The following is an 18,980-nucleotide window of genomic DNA, read 5'->3' on the forward strand; positions in this document are numbered from 1 at the left end:
ATTCGTAAATTACAACAATGAATGGGGGTGTGTTATTGTAGAACATGCGCACAAAAATTAACCTACTGATGTTCAGTGGGAAATAAAAAAATACTCTAAATCAGTCGACAACTTCAAAAGTTAGAGCCGTAGTGATTTCATGGTTATATTTCATTACTATATGTTGGTATTCTAAACTCTCCTGTCTCAGATTTATCTAATGTCTGTGATACAGAAAACAGTTCTGCCAACCGACATTTTTCAATACAAAAATCACTGAACGATATTTATGGAAATATTCCAGTTATCAATAAAAATTCAGTGTATTAAAAAAAATAATTTATAATACTTGTACAGAAGGCTTGTTCATTCAAAAACTCGCTAGTTCGTGGATAGTTCTTGTATTTTGAACTCGTGGAAGAATATCAATGTTTTTTGCACTTGCATTATGGATAATTATTTTGAACTTGCACAAATATCCTCCATCTACACATAAGCTCCGTCCCTCTGAGCACCTGACACTCTGTCTGCATAAAATGCAGGGCATTCATTACAGACCAGTTGGTATTTGTGGTTACTATTACATTTCTGTGCTTAATTTTTCATTTTAAGTTTTCTTTTGTTATTATTCCCATTGGGTTCATTGTAGAGAATATTTAATTGATTATGTCAAGAAAGTTCTTTATTTTTGATATACTTAATATAATTTATTCTTTTAGATGATTTTTTCATAGCTAGGGATATTTTAAGACGAGATACTAATAAAAAGAATTAATTTCAGTATACTCCACAGTTGATGTTGCCTGCTGGGATAAATGTGGAAACATATATAAGTTGTATGGTTAGACCGAATCACTTATTCCTTCAGCAACAATTCCACCCAACTTACCCTCATTTCATGCACATACACAATACTATGAATAAAGACTACGACAGTGATGAAGCACCACTTTTACCAATGCCTATTACAGGTGAGTTAACTGTTTCCAGTTTTTGATATTCAACTTCCGTCACATTTTTCATTGTTCTGTACGATTTAACATTGCTTTGTTTCTTTTCTAATTTGCAGCGAATAATATGTGTATAGCCTACACCTTCCAAAGTTGGAATAGAGCAATAATTCTGTCAGTAGATGAAGAGAATGAAACCGCTTTTGTTAAGCCCTTGGATTTCGGTGGATATGCTCATGTACCTTTCTCGAAGTTGAAACAGCTAAGATCAGATTTGATGGGTGTGCCCTTCCAAGCCACAGAATGTTTCCTAGCAAACATTGCACCTGTTGGTGGTAAGTGATCTATGAAATAATTATTCATTTTAAACCTTTTGCTGGAAAACTGAATTTTTTTCTGTTGAATTCTGCGGCAAATCCGTTCATTCTACAATATCTCGTTGAACAAATTCATGCTGGAATATCTTTTTCACACAAATTTCATGGTTATATTTTAACATTATATCTTGGTACTCGGAACATTCCTGTCATACATATTATATCTAAGATGCATAGAAAACCTGGTGTGTTTACTTATACCTGTAAAATTTCAGACAAAACGGGATATTTTTCAGATTTATACCTACTTGATTTTGGAGGGATCGCGTCTGTTTCAGATGGCGCATACATCGTTAATATTTGACATTTCTCTCGATTCTTGGCTCTCGTGACCTTTGAATATAGAACAATAATATTTTATATTCTGTGCTCGTAACAATCTTCTATACTCTGTCATCATATTCAATAGGAACTGAATTGTAATTGTGGAAGTTTTTAAAGTCTAAAATCATATAGCGGGAAATCGAACATTTCTGAAAGCGCCACCCTACAGAACTCTGGTGAAGTAGAACAACAAAGCAACAGGAGGATATCTCAAAAAGTCTTGAACAAAATCGAATCAGTACACACACCAGGGATTCTATGCATCTTAGATATATCTATTATCTGTCAAAATTGTGATATAGAGAACAGTTCTGCCAACCATGGAAATATTCCATTAATTTCAATCAAAATTCAATGAATTAGGGTGAATATATTGTTTAATACTTGTATGAAAGGCTAATTCTAACACTAGTCCATTCAAAAACTCATGGAAGAATATCAATGACTACTGCACTTGTGTTATAAATAACTATTCTTTATTTTTCATATACTCCTTGCAGCTTTTATTGATATTGAATTATGTTTTGGAAGACTTTCGAAATAAAATGATCAATTTGAAAAAAGCTTCATTTTATTTGTAAAAAAAAATTTTTTCACATTTTTTCTAATTAGTTTGTTTATATGTTGTATTCACGAGTTTTTAATCTATCATCAAAATTTGAAGCAATTTTACTTTTATTCCAAACAACGAAATATCATCAAGTATGAACCAAATCCATTAAACAAAATATTATTTTTCCAGGTGAATGGTGTCAAGAAGCCCACACATTAGTATCTAATTTAACTCGTGGAGTTATGCTGTACACACATGTTGTGGCATTCACAGAAGATAACATTCCTTTAGTCAACTGCCAAGTTTTTTGTAACAATCAGGTAAGATTTCCCAATAGAGGCACATTTTCGGTATTTTTTTTTTATTCGACTATCGCTACACTACCATCATTACCGCAGCAGCATTTCAATATGGTCAATTCGAATTATTTTGTATTTGTAGTGGTTTCTTTGGTAACTAATTCTTGAATTATCTATACTCGATTCATTTTTGTAGTTCTATGAGGTTTTGAATTGTTTTTTTGCATCGCTGCCAAACTGTTGAATTTTTCCTAGTTTTTCCATAAAATTAACATCATCATTATAGCTTAGAATGATTTGAGTTTTTATAGTTTTTTGTACATTTTTTTGTCAATATTATTTTTTGTACTGCGAAATGGTAGCCAATTTGAAACGTATATTAAATTTACTTGAATACGGTGATCAAAACATCATTTAAATATTTTTCAGGCAATATGGATAAATCTAGAACTAGTGAAACAAGGATATGCCACATGGATCGAAGAAATTCCATCCACATCCACACAGGTTGAAGAAATTCCATCCACATCCACACAGGTTGATACCAGAACACCTGTAGAGTGTTGAATGTATAAAAAATGTATGAAAAGATGTTTTCTAAACATCAGGTCTTGAAAAAACGAAATTTTCTGCAGTCTTCAGATCATCTAACAGCTCAATTTTTATCAGATTCACTAAACTGATATATTTCAGTTGTTCATTGTGTATATAAAACTCTCATTAATTTTTAAACATTATTTGATATTAAGTTTAGGTAATCGACTGATAATTAAAGTTGAAAGTTGTTAACGATTTTTAAATGATTATTAGATTTCTGTTTCGTTTTTTTTTTTTTTTTATTTGATTTGCATATATTTAGGTTAAGTAATTCGATATTAGCTCTTGTGAATAATATTAATAACAATTGAGAACATATAGTCGTGGTCTCAATCTTATATTGTGATTTTTAGTTTTAGATTTCATCGTTACATAATGATTTATTTTATGAATTGAACTACAGTTCTTTTTTGTATATTGAGCAATATCTTTAGTAGTATGATGCTTGTTAGAAGTGTCGGTAAATTTTACTAGTATTTATTTCGTATTTTATTGTTTCGTCAATTTTTACTGTATAATTCTAAAACTCTTGGCATTTACTTATCATTTCGAAAACTTATTTTAGAGGAAGTGTCGATTCTTCGTTCAGAATAATTTATTTTGATTTTGCCACTATGTATATTTGTTACTTGATTTTCGTGAACGGTTCATTCTGTTGCGTGTAATTAATTTACTGGTGGAAATTTCTTTTGTTCAAATGATCATCGTCCTCTTCAGATGATAGAGATACTGCCAAAAAAAAAAATATATATTTTTTGAATTTTGATAAATACAGATTAATAGACGATGAAACGTTGGGTACTCGCTTGTACCCAAATTTATTTGAACTCCTTGCTACTTATTCATGCCTATCTCAAACAACAGCGCATATTGACTTGATATAGTCTTCCAGAAAAATTTATTCCTAATTTTGGGTATACTGATGTAACTTTGTAAATATTGTACCTAATATGTTATGAAAATAAAGTAGTGTTAGCTGTACAATGTACATTGTATTGGGGTTTTTTCATAATGGAAATATCTCTGATATCTAAGTCTACAACATAACTGACAAAACTTGGCCTATTGAAGAATTATATTTTTGCTAGGAAAATTTTGATCAATGCTTTTACTTATACATGTATTTGTTTTTTTTTATGTTGTTGATTTAGATGATTCTGTTAATTTATTCAGTTGTCCTATTATTTAAGTTTTTCTGCATAAGATTATTATTTTCGTGGAATTGATATGGGTATTGCTTAAGTATATTTTCTCTCACTATTATGATGACTATTGTAAATACGGAGTTCTTTTATATATTATATATATACATTTTTTGACTTAAAATTAAATAATAAAACTTTACTCAAATTTTTGTGTTTGAATTGTCTACAAACCCCTAATAATCCTGAACATATTTTGGAATCAATCCTCATTTAATGGAAATTTTAAATGATGAATTTAATTGCCAACATTTCATGAAGGCACAGTGTGAAATAAACTAAAGGTCAAAAGTAACTTGATGAAAACAATCTAATATAAATATCGCGATAATGACAACATTTTACCAAAACTTCACCATCTGATATTTCTTTTCTATAAATAATTTTTTTTGTCTAGAAATATAGTTCCAACTGACAAGTATTAAAATCAACTAAAAGACACCGATAAGGAAAAATTGTTAATCGATAAAATTATTCAGACTGAGACATCAAGTTGTAGAAAAACAGTTGGTTGCATATAAAAGATCTGCGACCCGGATACCTCCTCATTCATCATATGTTCCTGATACGAATTTTTGTGTTAGTATTTGATTTTCGTGTGTGAAATGGGTAAATTCGAACGAAACAACAAGAATTTGGCGTACGAATTTTGTAACAGGAACATATGAGACCGAGGAGGTATATCAGTAGCAGGAGTACAATCGAATAGGCAACAAACAAAACGTCTTAGTGTATGATTGGTTGCCTGTAGAAGATCTGCTACCCGGATAACTTCCTCATTCATCATATGTTCCTAATACGAATTTTTGTGTTAGTATTTGATTTTCGTGTGTGAAATGGGTAAATTCGAACGAAACAACAAGAATTTGGCGTACGAATTTTGTAACAGGAACATATGAGACCGAGGAGGTATATCAGGAGCAGGAGTACAATCGAATAGGCAACAAACAAAACGTCTTAGTGTATGATTGGTTGCCTGTAGTAAATCTGCTACCCGGATAACTTTCTCATTCATCATATGTTCCTGATAAGAATTTTTGTGTTAGGATTTGATTTTTGTGTGTGAAATAGGTGAATTCGAACGAAACAACAAGAATTTGGCGTACGAATTTTGTAACAGGAACATATGAGACCGAGGAGGTATATCAGGAGCAGGAGTACAATCGAATAGGCAACACACAAAACGTCTTAGTGTATGATTGGTTGCCTGTAGAAGATCTGCTACCCGGATACCTCCTCATTCATCATATGCTCCTGATACGAATTTTTGTGTAAGGATTTGATTTTCGTGTGTGAAATGGGTAAATTCGAACGAAACAACACGAATTTGACTTACAAATTTTGTAACAGGAACATATGAGACCGAGGAAGTATATCAGGAGCAGGAGTACAATCGAATAGGCAACACACAAAACGTCTTAGTGTATGATTGGTTGCCTGTAGAAGATCTGCTACCCGGATACCTCCTCATTCATCATATGTTCCTGATACGAATTTTTGATTTTGGATATTATTTTCGTGTGTGAAATGAATAAATTCGAACAAAGAATCGAGAATTTGGTGTTTGAATTTTGTAACATAAACATATGAGACCGAGAAGGTATATCAGGAGCAGGAACTATTGAATAGGCGGCACACAAAACGCTTTCGAGTATAATTGGTTGCCTGGAGAGGATCTGTGACCCGGATACCACCTCAGCCATCGTATGTTCCTGATAGGAATTTTTGTTTTTGGATATGATTTTCGTGTGTTTTAGTTTCATTTATCATTATTATTTTTTTTTTTCACCATGACTGCTGTCTTGTGTACGCATGTATGCTTATTTTTCTTTATCTAGGATATTCTCTCTGTAATTGTATAATTGGATTGTCCGTTATAAATAAAATAGTGAGAATCTGATTCAGAGAAGATAGGCTTGTCTTCAACTCAAGATGTGTTACTAATAATAATTATCGATGACAAGGGCGTAGAAATGGGGGAGGCACTGGAGGTAATTACCTCCCCACCCAAGATTTCCAAAATATAAAATTTCAAAATTCTCTCAAAGACAAAGAACGAAAACTTTTCCATAAAATGAACCAATACTTTTTACTTTTCTTTAAAATCGACACGCTAGCAAAAAATCAGACCCTTTTACGTTTTATGAGTTTATTATCTCTTTTGAGATGATTATTTTTATTGCACTACGAGCACGTCTATGTCAGAGGTTTATTATTTTCCTTTATCTACCCGTATTGTCGGCATCCCCCTTGTTTTGCCATCTGTGATTTTTGCATTCGTTATCGGTATACACTTACCCGTTGTTTTCGGTTTTTTGTATTATTCTAGTTACAAAATATTAATTCTCCATTTATAAAAGAACTGAACTTCGAATCGAAAAATTGTCTGTACTATATTTTACAATTGAATGTGTTTCATTCAAATTTCAATTCATTTGTAAAGACATCAGTTTGGACTTGACTATACAGGATGTTCCTGAATCGAAGGTACAAACGAAAGTGACAGATTCCTCGGATCATTTTAAGAAATAAAGTCCTCCGAAAACGATTTGTTTTCGAGATACAAATGTTAAAGTTCAAGTTTTTTTCCCATATAGTACCTTCCCTTCACAAAATATTTATTTTTTTTTAATGCCAATCTACAGGATGATATTTTTTCTGGAAGGGTGCACGCTTCTTTCCACCAGACCTTCATTTTGGTGAACCACTGGTAGTTAAGAAAAATGTAAAAAGAAACTCTGGTCCAGTACTACACTTTGTGGTTTTTTATCGGTTCTTGTCAAACAATTTTTCAGTAATCTTCAGGAAAATTCAAATTATTATAAGATGAATAAATAATTAAATATAAGTTTCGGTACTTATTTATCCAATATGTAGAGAAGATCAATAAAGATTCGATAAACTGTTATTTGCATCACAAAAAAGTAGGACTCAAGAAACACCCTGTATCTCGAAAACATAGCATTTGCGGGCCTATGTATAGGACATTTTATTCTTAAAATTATTCAAGGCATTTTTCATTTTTCTTCGTACCTCCAACTAAGGAACAATCGAATCAAAAAATGTCTATTATTTATTTTTTTTTCTCTTCTACTGATAATCAAATCAATTGAAATTGTAAAATGTTATTTTTGTTTTTTTTATCTTGTAAACTGAAAAGGTTAAGAGTTTAAGAGTAGCTTTAGCTAATCTTCGCCTTTTCAGAGCAAATGTACAGTCCATTCAGGAATTATTGACATCGAAGTAGGCCATGAACTTCTAGTTGCGGCTTCATTTCTGGTTACAAAAATATCACTAAAAATTGCTATGGTTCATCATAGAAATAAATTTACCATTTTGTTGCTTTTTCGTTATTGAATATTTCGGCATATTCTTAACCGATATTAGGATAAGGAGTATCTGACTTTTGGGTTTTTGGAATTATTACCATCATGAATTGATTTAAATAAAATGTATTTATGTACAGATTGATTCCAAGGAACCAATTAACAATTCCTTGGCTCATTGTTTACAATGAGCATATAACCAATTTACAATGACAAAATATGAACCTGAAAAAAAAATGGTGTAAAATTTAATTCGGTAAATATGCTAAATGGCAGACTTTCGGCAAATTTACCCAATTATTTCCAAAAACTTATGGAAAAAATAATTTAATAAAATCTATCGAAATAATATTTTTCATTGTAAATTGTTAATGTGAGTTTGATTTCAATTTATACCGATGCCCATACAAATTTGATGGAAGAATTTCCAATGAATCACATAGTTATCTCAAGTTTGTTATATCAAACTTTCTCCTTGATAAACAAATTCCTCTGATAAGGTATTTGCGCTTTCATAAAAATATTTATTTTCTATTATCCTTAGTGAAAATCATTTCTAAATTTGCGTTTTGATTAACTCCAGACGTCTGTCGATAATCGTTTTTGCGTTTCCATTTTCTTCATGAAAGATGAGGCCTGTTGCTCCGTCATAGAACCTTTTTCTTGAATTACTTTCAGGATGATATTCCTAACGTCGGCGGCCATGGTTCTAGCATCTCTGTAAATACACATTTAATGAATAATAACGTTTGAGATCATTCATAAATTAAATACAGACAATTCTAACGGGTGTTTTTTTCAAGGTATATAACTTTAAGTTGGCATTACTGTTCAAGATGGCGACCGATTTAACAGCTGTCAAGTGACTTACTCTCAGTTTGGTTTGGCAATTCATCATGAATAGACTCACGCCTGAACGACGCTTGCAAATAGTGCAATTTTATTTCGAAAATAATGGATCTGATGAAGCGTACTTCTGGTTGAATGGCTACGTCAACAAACAAAACTGCCGCATTTGGGGTGAAGCTAATCCTCAAGTGTATGTCGAAACACCGTTACATCCAGAAAAACTGACTGTTTGGTGCGCTTTATGGGCTGGTGGAATCATTGGTCCGTACTTCTTCAAAAACGACGATGGCCAGAACGTTACAGTCAATGGTGATCGGTATAGAGCCATGATTACTAACTTTTTCATTTCTGAATTGAACAACCATGATGTCCAAGAGCTGTGGTTCTAACAAGACGGCGCAACATGTCACACAGCTCGTGCCACAATCGATTTATTGAAAGACACGTTTGGTGACCGCATAATTTCACGTTTTGGACCTGTGAATTGGCCTCCAAGATCTTGTGATTTAACACCGATAGACTACTTTCTGTGGGGCTATGTAAAGTCATTGGTCTATGCGGATAAGCCACAAACCCTTTACCATTTGGAAGACAACATTCGCCGTGTAATTGCCGATATACGACCACAAATGTTGAAAAAAGTCATCGAAAATTGGACGTCCAGATTGGACTACATCCGAGCCAGCTGTGGCGGTCATATGCCAGAAATCATATTTAAAATGTAATGCCACAAGATTATCTTGCGGATAAATAAAATTCATGTCATTCGAATAATCCATCGTTGTTTTATTGCAATTTAAAGTTCTTTAGCTCTAAAAAAACACCTTTTACATATATTGTAAAATAGATATTTAAAATATTCGCTTATTATTTTTTTTTCAAGTTAATTTTTCGAATAATGTTTTGTGGCTCTTTGAAATTGATTGCATCGCAGAAGCGCCAGAGGGGAAATGAATGGGTACCAAAGTCTGACCAAAACGCAAAAAACCCACGTAGTGGTAATCTCTCTTAAAGGAAATAGAAATACAATAAGAGAAAACAATTAACTGAAAAAAGAAGTGTTGAGTCCTGTAGTAGAAAATCTGATCTTGAATAATATAATTTCAAATTATAATCAAAGAGTTCTTCGAAAAAGTAGCCAATCTTCAATTAATTTGCAGTTTATGTAGAATATAATGTTAATTCTAGCAGTTGAAAATTGAAAATATATATTTTAAATTTATTTCGCAACCAAACTTGTTCGTACATCTTATTTTATAGTCCAAATTGTTATGTTCAAATTTTCTTTGAATTTACCGTTTGCAGAAAACATAGAAATTTTTCTCAACTTACCCACAAATGTATAGATTTCCTCCACTTTCCTCTTTGATAACGTTCCAAAGTTCATCAGCATTCTTCTCCAACAGATGCGATACATAAACCTTTTCCGGTTGATCCCTAGAGAAAGCCAGATGCAACTTGAGTAACCCGCTCTTCTCATATGCCTCCAGTTCTTCTTGGTATATGTAATCTTCACTCTTCTTCCTACATCCAAAGTAGAGGATCGTATCTCCCACCGGCTTTCCACTCTCCCTAGCTTCATTCCTTTCTTGGATGAACCCACGGAACGGTGCAAATCCAGTACCGGGTCCGATCATGATGATTGGAGTTTTGGTTTTTGACGGTAGCCTAAACTGGGATTTCCTAATGAAGATTGGTACTTTATAAGGCTCCGCTCCTTCTTGGGGTATCTTTTCTTTCAGCCATGTTGTAGCAACTCCTTTGTTCACCCTTCCTGTTGGTGTTTTATACTGCACCACAACTGCAGTAATATGAACGGAGTTGGGGTAGAGTTTTGGCGAAGATGATATAGAGTAGTAACGTGGTTGCAGTCTGGGTAACAATTCGCAAAGGTGGTCAAGATCGGGCTTGCAGGACGGTAAGTCTTCCAGTACATGAATAATATTCCTATTGTCCTCGCTGATCCACTTGTGATACAAGGCTTTACCCTCGGCAGTGTTACTTGACATAAGTTTCAATTTGTCCTTCTCCGCCGGGTCAGTACAATACTCTACCAACTCCTTCAGAACGTAAGTTCTGGGGTTACTGGTTATATCCAGATAATGGGTCAGAGCAGTCCTGTAGGTACATGGTGATGGGAAAGGATGTTTTTTGGTAGATTCTTTATCCATGTTTTCCAGTTCGAAAACGGTTTCCAGATTCTTGCTGAGTAAACTACCAAGTTTTTCTACCAATTCGGTTTTGTTCTCTGGATATACCGCCAAGTGATCGCCTGCATCGTATCTCATCTTGGAACCTTCAATGTCGAATTCGATATGCATGCAGGTACGATCGCCTGTCTTGTGGAGATCTCTATTGACCATAACCCTTGAGAGGAATGGGTTCTTAGCGTCGTAGGCTCTGAAAACAATTCCCTGTTAATATTTGAGCCGAAAACGATAGTTATGACAGACTAACAAACCGATGATAATTTATATGAAAACAAACTTCCAAGAAACATGAGCCTAAACTACTTTCATTTCCGACTCTTATGAGTTGAAGGCTAGTAACTTCTTGTATCGAACTAAATGTTGGTCTTTTTGAGAATTTATTTCATGCGTGCGTTTATATTTTAAATTATTCAAATGTTATACTTACGGCCTCTGGTTCTTCAAAGACAGCAATCTTGACATCTCTCCAACGAAGAGGCGCTTAGGAGGATCATCAGGACTGTATTCTTTGAGTCTGTACTGTCTCATGTTCACTTCTTCTCCGGTAGATTCTATTCCAAAGTATTCGCATACTGCCGGCCAGAACTTGTCTTTCCACGTGATGAAATCTTCCTCGATGCTTGAAGAGAATTTTAGATTTTAGCATAACATAATCGTTTACTTTTAGCATAAGATGATCATTTATATGTTTGTTTTTATAACCACAAAATAGAAGTGGATAGATATTAAAATTATTTATTTGCATTTTATAACCTATTTTAAATGATTTATTTGATTTGGAAGTGTACACTGTAAATTAAGATAGCATAGTTCGATAGATAACTTAACTTCGGGTGCCTATTCGTTCCGAATATTGGCGATCATCCTGGATATGATAACTTTATTCACGGCCGCTCTGAATAACTCGGTAGTAGTTTTCGAGAACCATGTCCTTAAATTTTTAAGCCATGATATACGTCTTCTTCCTGGTCCTCTACTACCATAGACTTTCCCTTGGAGAACGGATTTTAAGAGGCGATAGATGCCCAAGTAAAATCTGCTTTTCATCTTTTATATACAGAGTGTTTCCAAATTAGACGTGAATCTTGTGGAAATGTTAGAATCACTCATTTTCTGTCGATTGAGCCATGTTTATTGGTAACAGAAAATCAACTGTTTCCTTGTGTTTTAAAAAAAAATGGTCACCTCACCTCATTTTTCGTCAATTTTTACTACGTTGATCAAGTTTGATTCACATTTTGGATTATTTTCATCAAAAAAGGATGCGACATGTAGGTATTAAAAAAACAAAACTAGGCTATATTAGGTATTGAATGAGAATTAGTATGATTTGAAAGTTGGTATATGAAGAAAAGAATACATAGTAAATTTCTAATATGAATTTGCCTGCAACTTCCGAATTCCTCAATTTAAATGTGACAAAATGATTTTAAAAACTTGCCTAATTCCTTCTTCATTTCCTAAAAAAGTTTTCGTTAGAATGCAGACAATAGTTTTGTTTCAGCAGGTTTTGAACTACTGAAAACTACTACCGAGTTATTCAGAGCGGCCGTGAATAAAGTTATCATATCCAGGATGATCGCCAATATTCGGAACGAATAGGCACCCGAAGAAGAAGAAGAAGGTTTTGATTTGAAATGGGAAATAAGCAAATAAAAGAAAGTAATGAATTATACATTTTTCTTTATTACAATTGAACTCAAAATTTCAGTTAAAAATTTGTTCATAAATATATGTTTGAAATGACTTCCACCGTTCCTTATACAAGCACGTACACTCTTTCTTATATCTTCAGTTGTTACTTTCCGCCTGGAATTTATCTCAATCTTCTCGCTGCTTCGTCTATTCTAATAATGTTAGATCCGGACTACTCGCTGGCCACGAAAATAATCCGAAATTTCAATCAAAATTGGTCAACGTAGAAAAAATTTACGAAAAATGATGTAAGGTGAGAAATCTTTCAAAAATCACAAGAACTCAAATATCTCGTAAACTGTTGAATTTTGGTTGTCACTTGATATGGCTCAAACGACAGTAAATGAGTCATAAAAACACGTCCTTCAAGATTCACGTCTAATTTGCAAACATGTGACATAACTAGTTGAATCTGTTTTTTTATACACGTTCATTACACTTTTGACGTAAAAGACTGACGTCCACAGGCTCTTACTCTACACCATTTCCAATTGTAGTTCAGAAAATCAAAGTTCAATTTCCGAAAAAGGAACTTGAGAATAAGAAGAAAAATTCAGAAAAAAAAGTTGGATTTCAGAATAGTTAATTTAATCTTAGGAAAACGAAATTGAAATCCAGATTAAGAATTTGGAATTTAGAAGAACAAAGTTACAATTCAGAATAGTGAATTGAATTTCAGAAACAGCAAATTATATTTCAAAAAAGGAAAATTGTATTTCAGAACAGTACCTAGCAAATGTGAGGTACCAGTACAATATGCAACACAGGTATTACATAGACATAACTATTCATTTTTTTATGAAGTCTACATGTTACCAATTCTGAAGTACAATTACGTATTTCTGAATTCAAAATTAGCAAATCCCAATTCCAATTTATATTTTCTGAAATGAATTTTTCCTTTTCTGACTTACATAACATTGGTATTCTGAAATACAAATTATCGTTTCTAAATTCAAAGTTATATTTCTGAATTTCAAATTCCCTATTCTGAATAACAACTTCCAATTCTGAATTACAATTAGGATCTACTGAAATTCAATTTGCTTTTCTCAATTACATTCTACGCTTTCTGAATTACAATAAGAAAAGGTGTAGTCCTACCTTTTTACTCTAGACTACATCTTATCAGATGTAGCTTCAGATATGCAGCACCTTTCTTGACGCTTTGAGCTACCCCTCCGTTTACTAGTTTGTCATCTTCTTGTTCCTCAATAGGGACATTGCGTTCTTATGTTCAAACATCACACACATTTCATTGTAGTATAATTAAGACAGTGGCTATTTTCACGATAAGGCAAACCAACATCAAAGCAGGCAACATGGTGATAGATTTAAGGTCTTCGAACTCGAGATAGTTCACTTACGTTCGAAACTAGTAAACGGAGGCGTAATAACTGAAAATATCTGTTCTAGTCAGCTTCAATGAATCTGTTACTTCACAAAAAATTAAAAGATAAAATTTTGTTTCCTAAAAAAGTAGGTACCGAAGATTAAATATAAACATAATCCACAGCATGCGTCGAATATAAAGGTTTTTCCGATAAGAGGTTTCATTTTGAATAGCCTGCTATCTACATAGATGTCAATTTTGAAGCTGTCATATTTTGACACTTGACAAGTCAAAACTACGACATTGATTGGTGTGCTAAGTTTAAACGTGGTGAAATGAGCACCGAAGACGGCGAACGCAGTGAACGCCCACAAGAGGCTGTCACCGACTAAAAAATCGAAAAAGTTCAGAAAATATTTTGAATGACCGTAAAGTGAAGTTGATCGATATAGCAAACATTGTGAAGATATCATCTGAACGTGTACATCATATCATTCATGAATATTTGTACATGAGAAAGCTGTCTGCAAAATAAGTGCCGCGCGAACTCACAATCGAGCGAGAACAACAACGTGTTAATGATTCCGAGCAGTGTTTAGAGCTGTTTAAGTGCAATAAACCTGAATTTTTGCGTCGATATGTGACAATGGATGAAACATGGCTCCATAATTTCACTCCGGTGTCCAATCGACAGTCAGCTGAGTGGACTGTACACGATGAACCGAATCCGAAGCGGGGTAAAGCACAACAGTCATCTGGCAAGGTTATGGCATCAGTATTCTGGGATGCGGAAGGTATAATATTCATTGATTACCTCCAAAAGAGCGAGACCATCAACAGCGATTATTATATAGCGTTATTGGATGGTTTAAAGGATGAAATCGTTAAAAAACGGCCCCATTTGAAGAAAAAAGGTGCTGTTTTTTCAAGACAATGCGCCGTGTCACAAATCAAAGAAAACAATGGCAAAATTGCATGAATTGGGCTTCGAATACCTTCTGCATCCACTGTATTCGCCAGATCTGGTCCGCAGCGACTTTTTCCTGTTCTCAGACCTCGAAGGAATACTCGTTGAAAAGAAATTAAGCGCCAATGAAGAAGTAATCGCCGAAACTGAGGCCTATTTTGAAGCGAAAGACAAATCGTACTACAAAAATGGTAAAAAAGTTGGAAGATCGCTATAATCGCTGTATCGCCCTCGAAGGCAACAATGTTGCATAATAAAATCGAATTTTGCCAAAAAAAAATGTGTTCTACTATGGTAGACCGGAGACTTTTCAATTGGCCTGTTAAAATCAATTATATCCAGTCAGCTGCCATGTACTTGAAATCACGAAATATGTTAAAAATTTTTGGAGTTAATACAAAGTCTGAATATATATATTGAGTGAGTTTATGAGCAAAATCTAATTTATGGTCCCAGGAATTTTCTTTCCTGATTTTTCAAATAGAAAAGACCCATTCAATCGACCTGAAACAACTACACGAGTATAAAAAGAAAACTTCCAATATGAAGGATAAGTTCATACGATGAAGAAATAAATCAAATCAATAAAGATGAATTACTTCAAAAAGTTATTTTTTCATTTCAAATTAGAACTTTTCGGAACATGACAACTATTTGAACAATACTAGGGTTATAATACCATAATTAATAGTTGAAATATAGCCGTCGTCAACATTAACTTGCATAAATAATTACGCAATACGAAATATGAGAGTGAAATTTCGAATAGGAATCAACATTCAGACACAAAGAGTCAAGGTCATGAATAAAAACGGAATCTGCTATTCAAATCATCGAATCAGACTTGAACGGGGAACTTGTTTGGTCTCTATGTACATGTGGTAATAAGTATTGTAGACCGATATGCTGAATGTGTTGAGGAAATATTCGAAAAAAAAAACTGACTTCATTAGTCAGCAGGTTTTTCCTTTTTTTTATGAATGAAATGATGAACGAAATTGTTTCTGATTCAGAGAATTCCCTTAGTTTACACTAGACAGAATACAGGGTGTTCCTAAAAGACATACCATTATATGAGGAAGCGATTCTAGGACCCATTTTAAGAAAAAAAAATTTTTTTGAGAACGAATATTGTATACTTATATCTTTTTTGCTAACCACTTATTGTAGAAATCCTAATGAATCTTCAATTCCTGGAACCATAAAATAGATTTTGCCCATAAACTCATTCAATATAGATATTCAGACTCTGAATTCACTTAAATTTTCAACACATTTCAATATTTCATGTACACGGCAGCCGACTGGATATAATTGATTTCAACAGGCCAATTGAAAAGTCCTTGATCTACCATAGTAAAACACATTTTTTTGACAGAATTCGATTTTATTATTCAACATAGTTGCCTTCAAGGGCGATACAGCGATTATAGCGATCTTTCAACTTTTCGATACCATTTTTGTAGTACGATTTGTCTCAGTTTTGGCGATTACTTCTTCATTGGCGCTAAATTTCTTTACAGCGAGCATTTTTTTGAGGTCAGAAAAAATCGCTGGAGTCCAGATCTGGCGAATACGGTGGATGCAGAAGCAATTCGAAGCCCAATTCATGCAATTTTGCCATTGTTTTCATTGATTTGTGACACGGCGCATTGTCTTGATGAAACAGCCCATTTTTTTCTTATAAAATCAACTGTCTTCAATCTAAGGAAGAAAATTGGAAAATGGCGTGAAATGGAAAGTTCTCATAACTTCATTACTGATGATAACCATGATACAAAAACATTCCACATGCACTTTTTGAGAAAATTGGTGTAATTATTTGTCATTTATTGCAATTAGTTTTGAAGTAATATTGCAACCTTGAGTTTTTTCAAATTTAAACCATATAAATTTTTATAAGAAATTTTCCTCTTCGAAAATATATAGCATAATATATTAATCCTATGAACTATAAGAATCCCCTAAAGTTTCAGTTGTACAAGGCAAATCAACCAAGTGTTCATCTATGATAATCTGTGAACTTCAGATAATTAAAATATTCGGTTGCCACCAAGACCTCAAGATTTGACACCGTTAGATTTTTTCATCATTTTCTAATTGATAAATGTTGTCCTTAAAATGTGACCTAAGGAAAAAATCTAACGGTGTTAAATCCGGAGACCTTGGGGTCACCAAATATTTTAATTATATGAAGTTTACTGAAACTTTTGATGATTTTTATAGTTTGATAAGAAACTTACATACCATGTTATATATTTTTGAAAAATGAAAAAAAAAACATTTTATTTGTAGATAATAGAAATTTGTTTGGTTAACATTTCAAGAACACAAGTTTGTAATATAAAATTTGAACTAATTGCAATAGAAAACAAGTGATTACTCCAGTTGATACTACTGAAAAAAGTGCCCGCAGAATGTTTTTGTTTCATATTATATCACCAGTAATAATGAAGTTATGAGAACTTATTTTCTCTTATAGCTTGAAAACAGTTGAACTTATGAAATTGCGGTTTCCACAAAATTAATTCTCACGAGCCCGAAAATCTGCCATTCATTTTTTGCTAGCTCAAAGAGGTTCGAGATTCCCTCACTAGACAACGAATTTGGGACACCCTATATATATGCACTGAAGGCGTGTTGCAAATTTCATATATAGATCTGCAATAATAACAGTCCTCAAAAAAAAAATTTTCCTCGTAATTTTATCAACTAGTATCTCAAAAGTTGCGACGTTCACGACATTTGTTCAAATGAAGTTTTTTCTTAAAATGGGTCCAAGAATAGCCCTCTTAAATATGAATGTTTTTAAAGGAACAGGATGGTCCAGATTTTAATTCAACAACTTTGGCGTTAGATAGAACAACCATATTTTCAGAGAAACTCCGTTTTAGAAATGAAATAATTTTCTCGAAAAAATGACTGTAGATTTTCAATGGGAAAAGGATCATCTCACCCCAAAATAATATAAAATCACTGGATAATTTTGGCAGGAGACACTTACCTAATTTGAAACATAACTTTATCTAGCGAAAAAATTGAAAGAATTAATGTAATAATACTAGAGTTATAGGTTAAAAATTTTTTTTCCAAACTTTAACACCCTGTATCTCGAAAACGAACCTTGTTAGAATATATGTTTATATGATCTTCTTTCATGAAAAAAGTTGTTCTATCTAACGCCAAAGTTATTGAACCAATATCTGAACCACCCTGTATATGCATACTCAAATTGAGCAAGGAATCTGAAAAATGCGTAAACACAAAACTCGATCGTGCTTTTTGAATTAATTAAGTCGCAATAAGATACAGGAACCGGAGGACGAAGTCCCAAATCTCAAAACATATCTCGGAAACTGTGAAAGTTAACGGTCAATGATCAGTTCAGATGGACTTATTGATGTCAAAAGATTGGGCAATGTCTGAAATGAGGATATGAAAATCCCGAGAAAGTGGAACATCGTTCTCGTGGAATATACCAACATACAAATTGAATATGAACTTTTCTAATGCATTTGATCGAGAATGTTCACGAGCTTCTGGGCGCTAGTCATTCATGCGCCTTTTAGAGAACACAGAACTGTTGAGTACCTATTATCTTTCAGAAATTCGACATGATTCGTTGGAATGATAAGTTTCCATATTCTGAGTTATCCATGTCGTGGTTCAGATTATCATCCCAGTTTCAATGACATATGTCAAACAGAACTTCACCCGAAGAGTCATACGTTTAGTTGAAGGTTAGCCATAACAATTTGGATCGTTCCTCTATTGCTTGTGAAAACTTACTACAAAAATAATGATTCTGTTGCAAGTACTTTTTGTGCATTATGGGTAGATTTTGGTCGACATAATCGTCCATCTGTGCGTATAATTGGTAAGACAGTGAAAGAATTCAATTACTGGTGTCTCAAGGCCCATACATCATCCAAAGGCACTCTCGACAGAAAATATTGCTGCTGTCAATGAAATTAATGAAGAAGATCCAAATGTATCCTCGGCGCGCACAATATTTGGGCCTCTCTCACGGCACGCAATGGCGTATTTTACATCTCCATCCTTACAATATTCTGTTGACATAAGAACTATTGCAAGGTGACAATGAAATGCGTAGAATATATTCCAATTGGATGCTTGAACAACATTATTTGGATGACGAGCAAAATTGTTGCATAGGGGGCTGTCAAAAGCATCATGTCATTGCTGAGAGACAATTAAATCCACAAAAATGCACACTGTATGGTGAGCATATTGTTCAGTATTTCTTTGAAAACCAAGAAGGTGTCATTCGAACCGTCGTCTCATTTGGCTGTAACCAA

At 33.4% G+C, this 18,980-nt stretch overlaps 2 protein-coding genes across 8 annotated transcripts in view; one reads left to right on the plus strand and one right to left on the minus strand.

Annotated features, from left to right (window-relative positions):
• Positions 1–4,429, plus strand: part of LOC123679953 (A-kinase anchor protein 1, mitochondrial-like) — a 46,589-nt gene extending 42,160 nt beyond the window's left edge. For 5 of the 6 annotated variants that reach the window (XM_045617547.1, XM_045617545.1, XM_045617549.1 and 2 more), the window contains 4 exons: positions 761–950; positions 1,049–1,264; positions 2,373–2,503; positions 2,912–4,429. In XM_045617547.1, the coding sequence (XP_045473503.1) occupies positions 761–950; positions 1,049–1,264; positions 2,373–2,503; positions 2,912–3,049 (675 nt within the window). In that variant the 3' untranslated portion in view covers positions 3,050–4,429. The remainder of the gene's footprint in view (positions 1–760; positions 951–1,048; positions 1,265–2,372; positions 2,504–2,911) is intronic. The other variant, XM_045617551.1, reaches the window with a different exon arrangement.
• Positions 4,430–7,717: 3,288 nt separating this feature from the next.
• The window catches only part of LOC123681041 (NADPH--cytochrome P450 reductase), a 32,295-nt gene continuing 21,032 nt past the window's right edge, over positions 7,718–18,980 (minus strand). For both annotated transcript variants that reach the window (XM_045619229.1, XM_045619228.1), the window contains exons 6-8: positions 11,094–11,285; positions 9,789–10,856; positions 7,718–8,325 (exon numbers count right to left, since the gene is read on the minus strand). In XM_045619229.1, the coding sequence (XP_045475185.1) occupies positions 8,181–8,325; positions 9,789–10,856; positions 11,094–11,285 (1,405 nt within the window). In that variant the 3' untranslated portion in view covers positions 7,718–8,180. The remainder of the gene's footprint in view (positions 8,326–9,788; positions 10,857–11,093; positions 11,286–18,980) is intronic.

This window comes from Harmonia axyridis, chromosome 5 (genome assembly GCF_914767665.1).
Source record: "Harmonia axyridis chromosome 5, icHarAxyr1.1, whole genome shotgun sequence".
In the NCBI taxonomy this organism is placed as follows: Eukaryota; Metazoa; Arthropoda; class Insecta; order Coleoptera; family Coccinellidae; genus Harmonia; species Harmonia axyridis.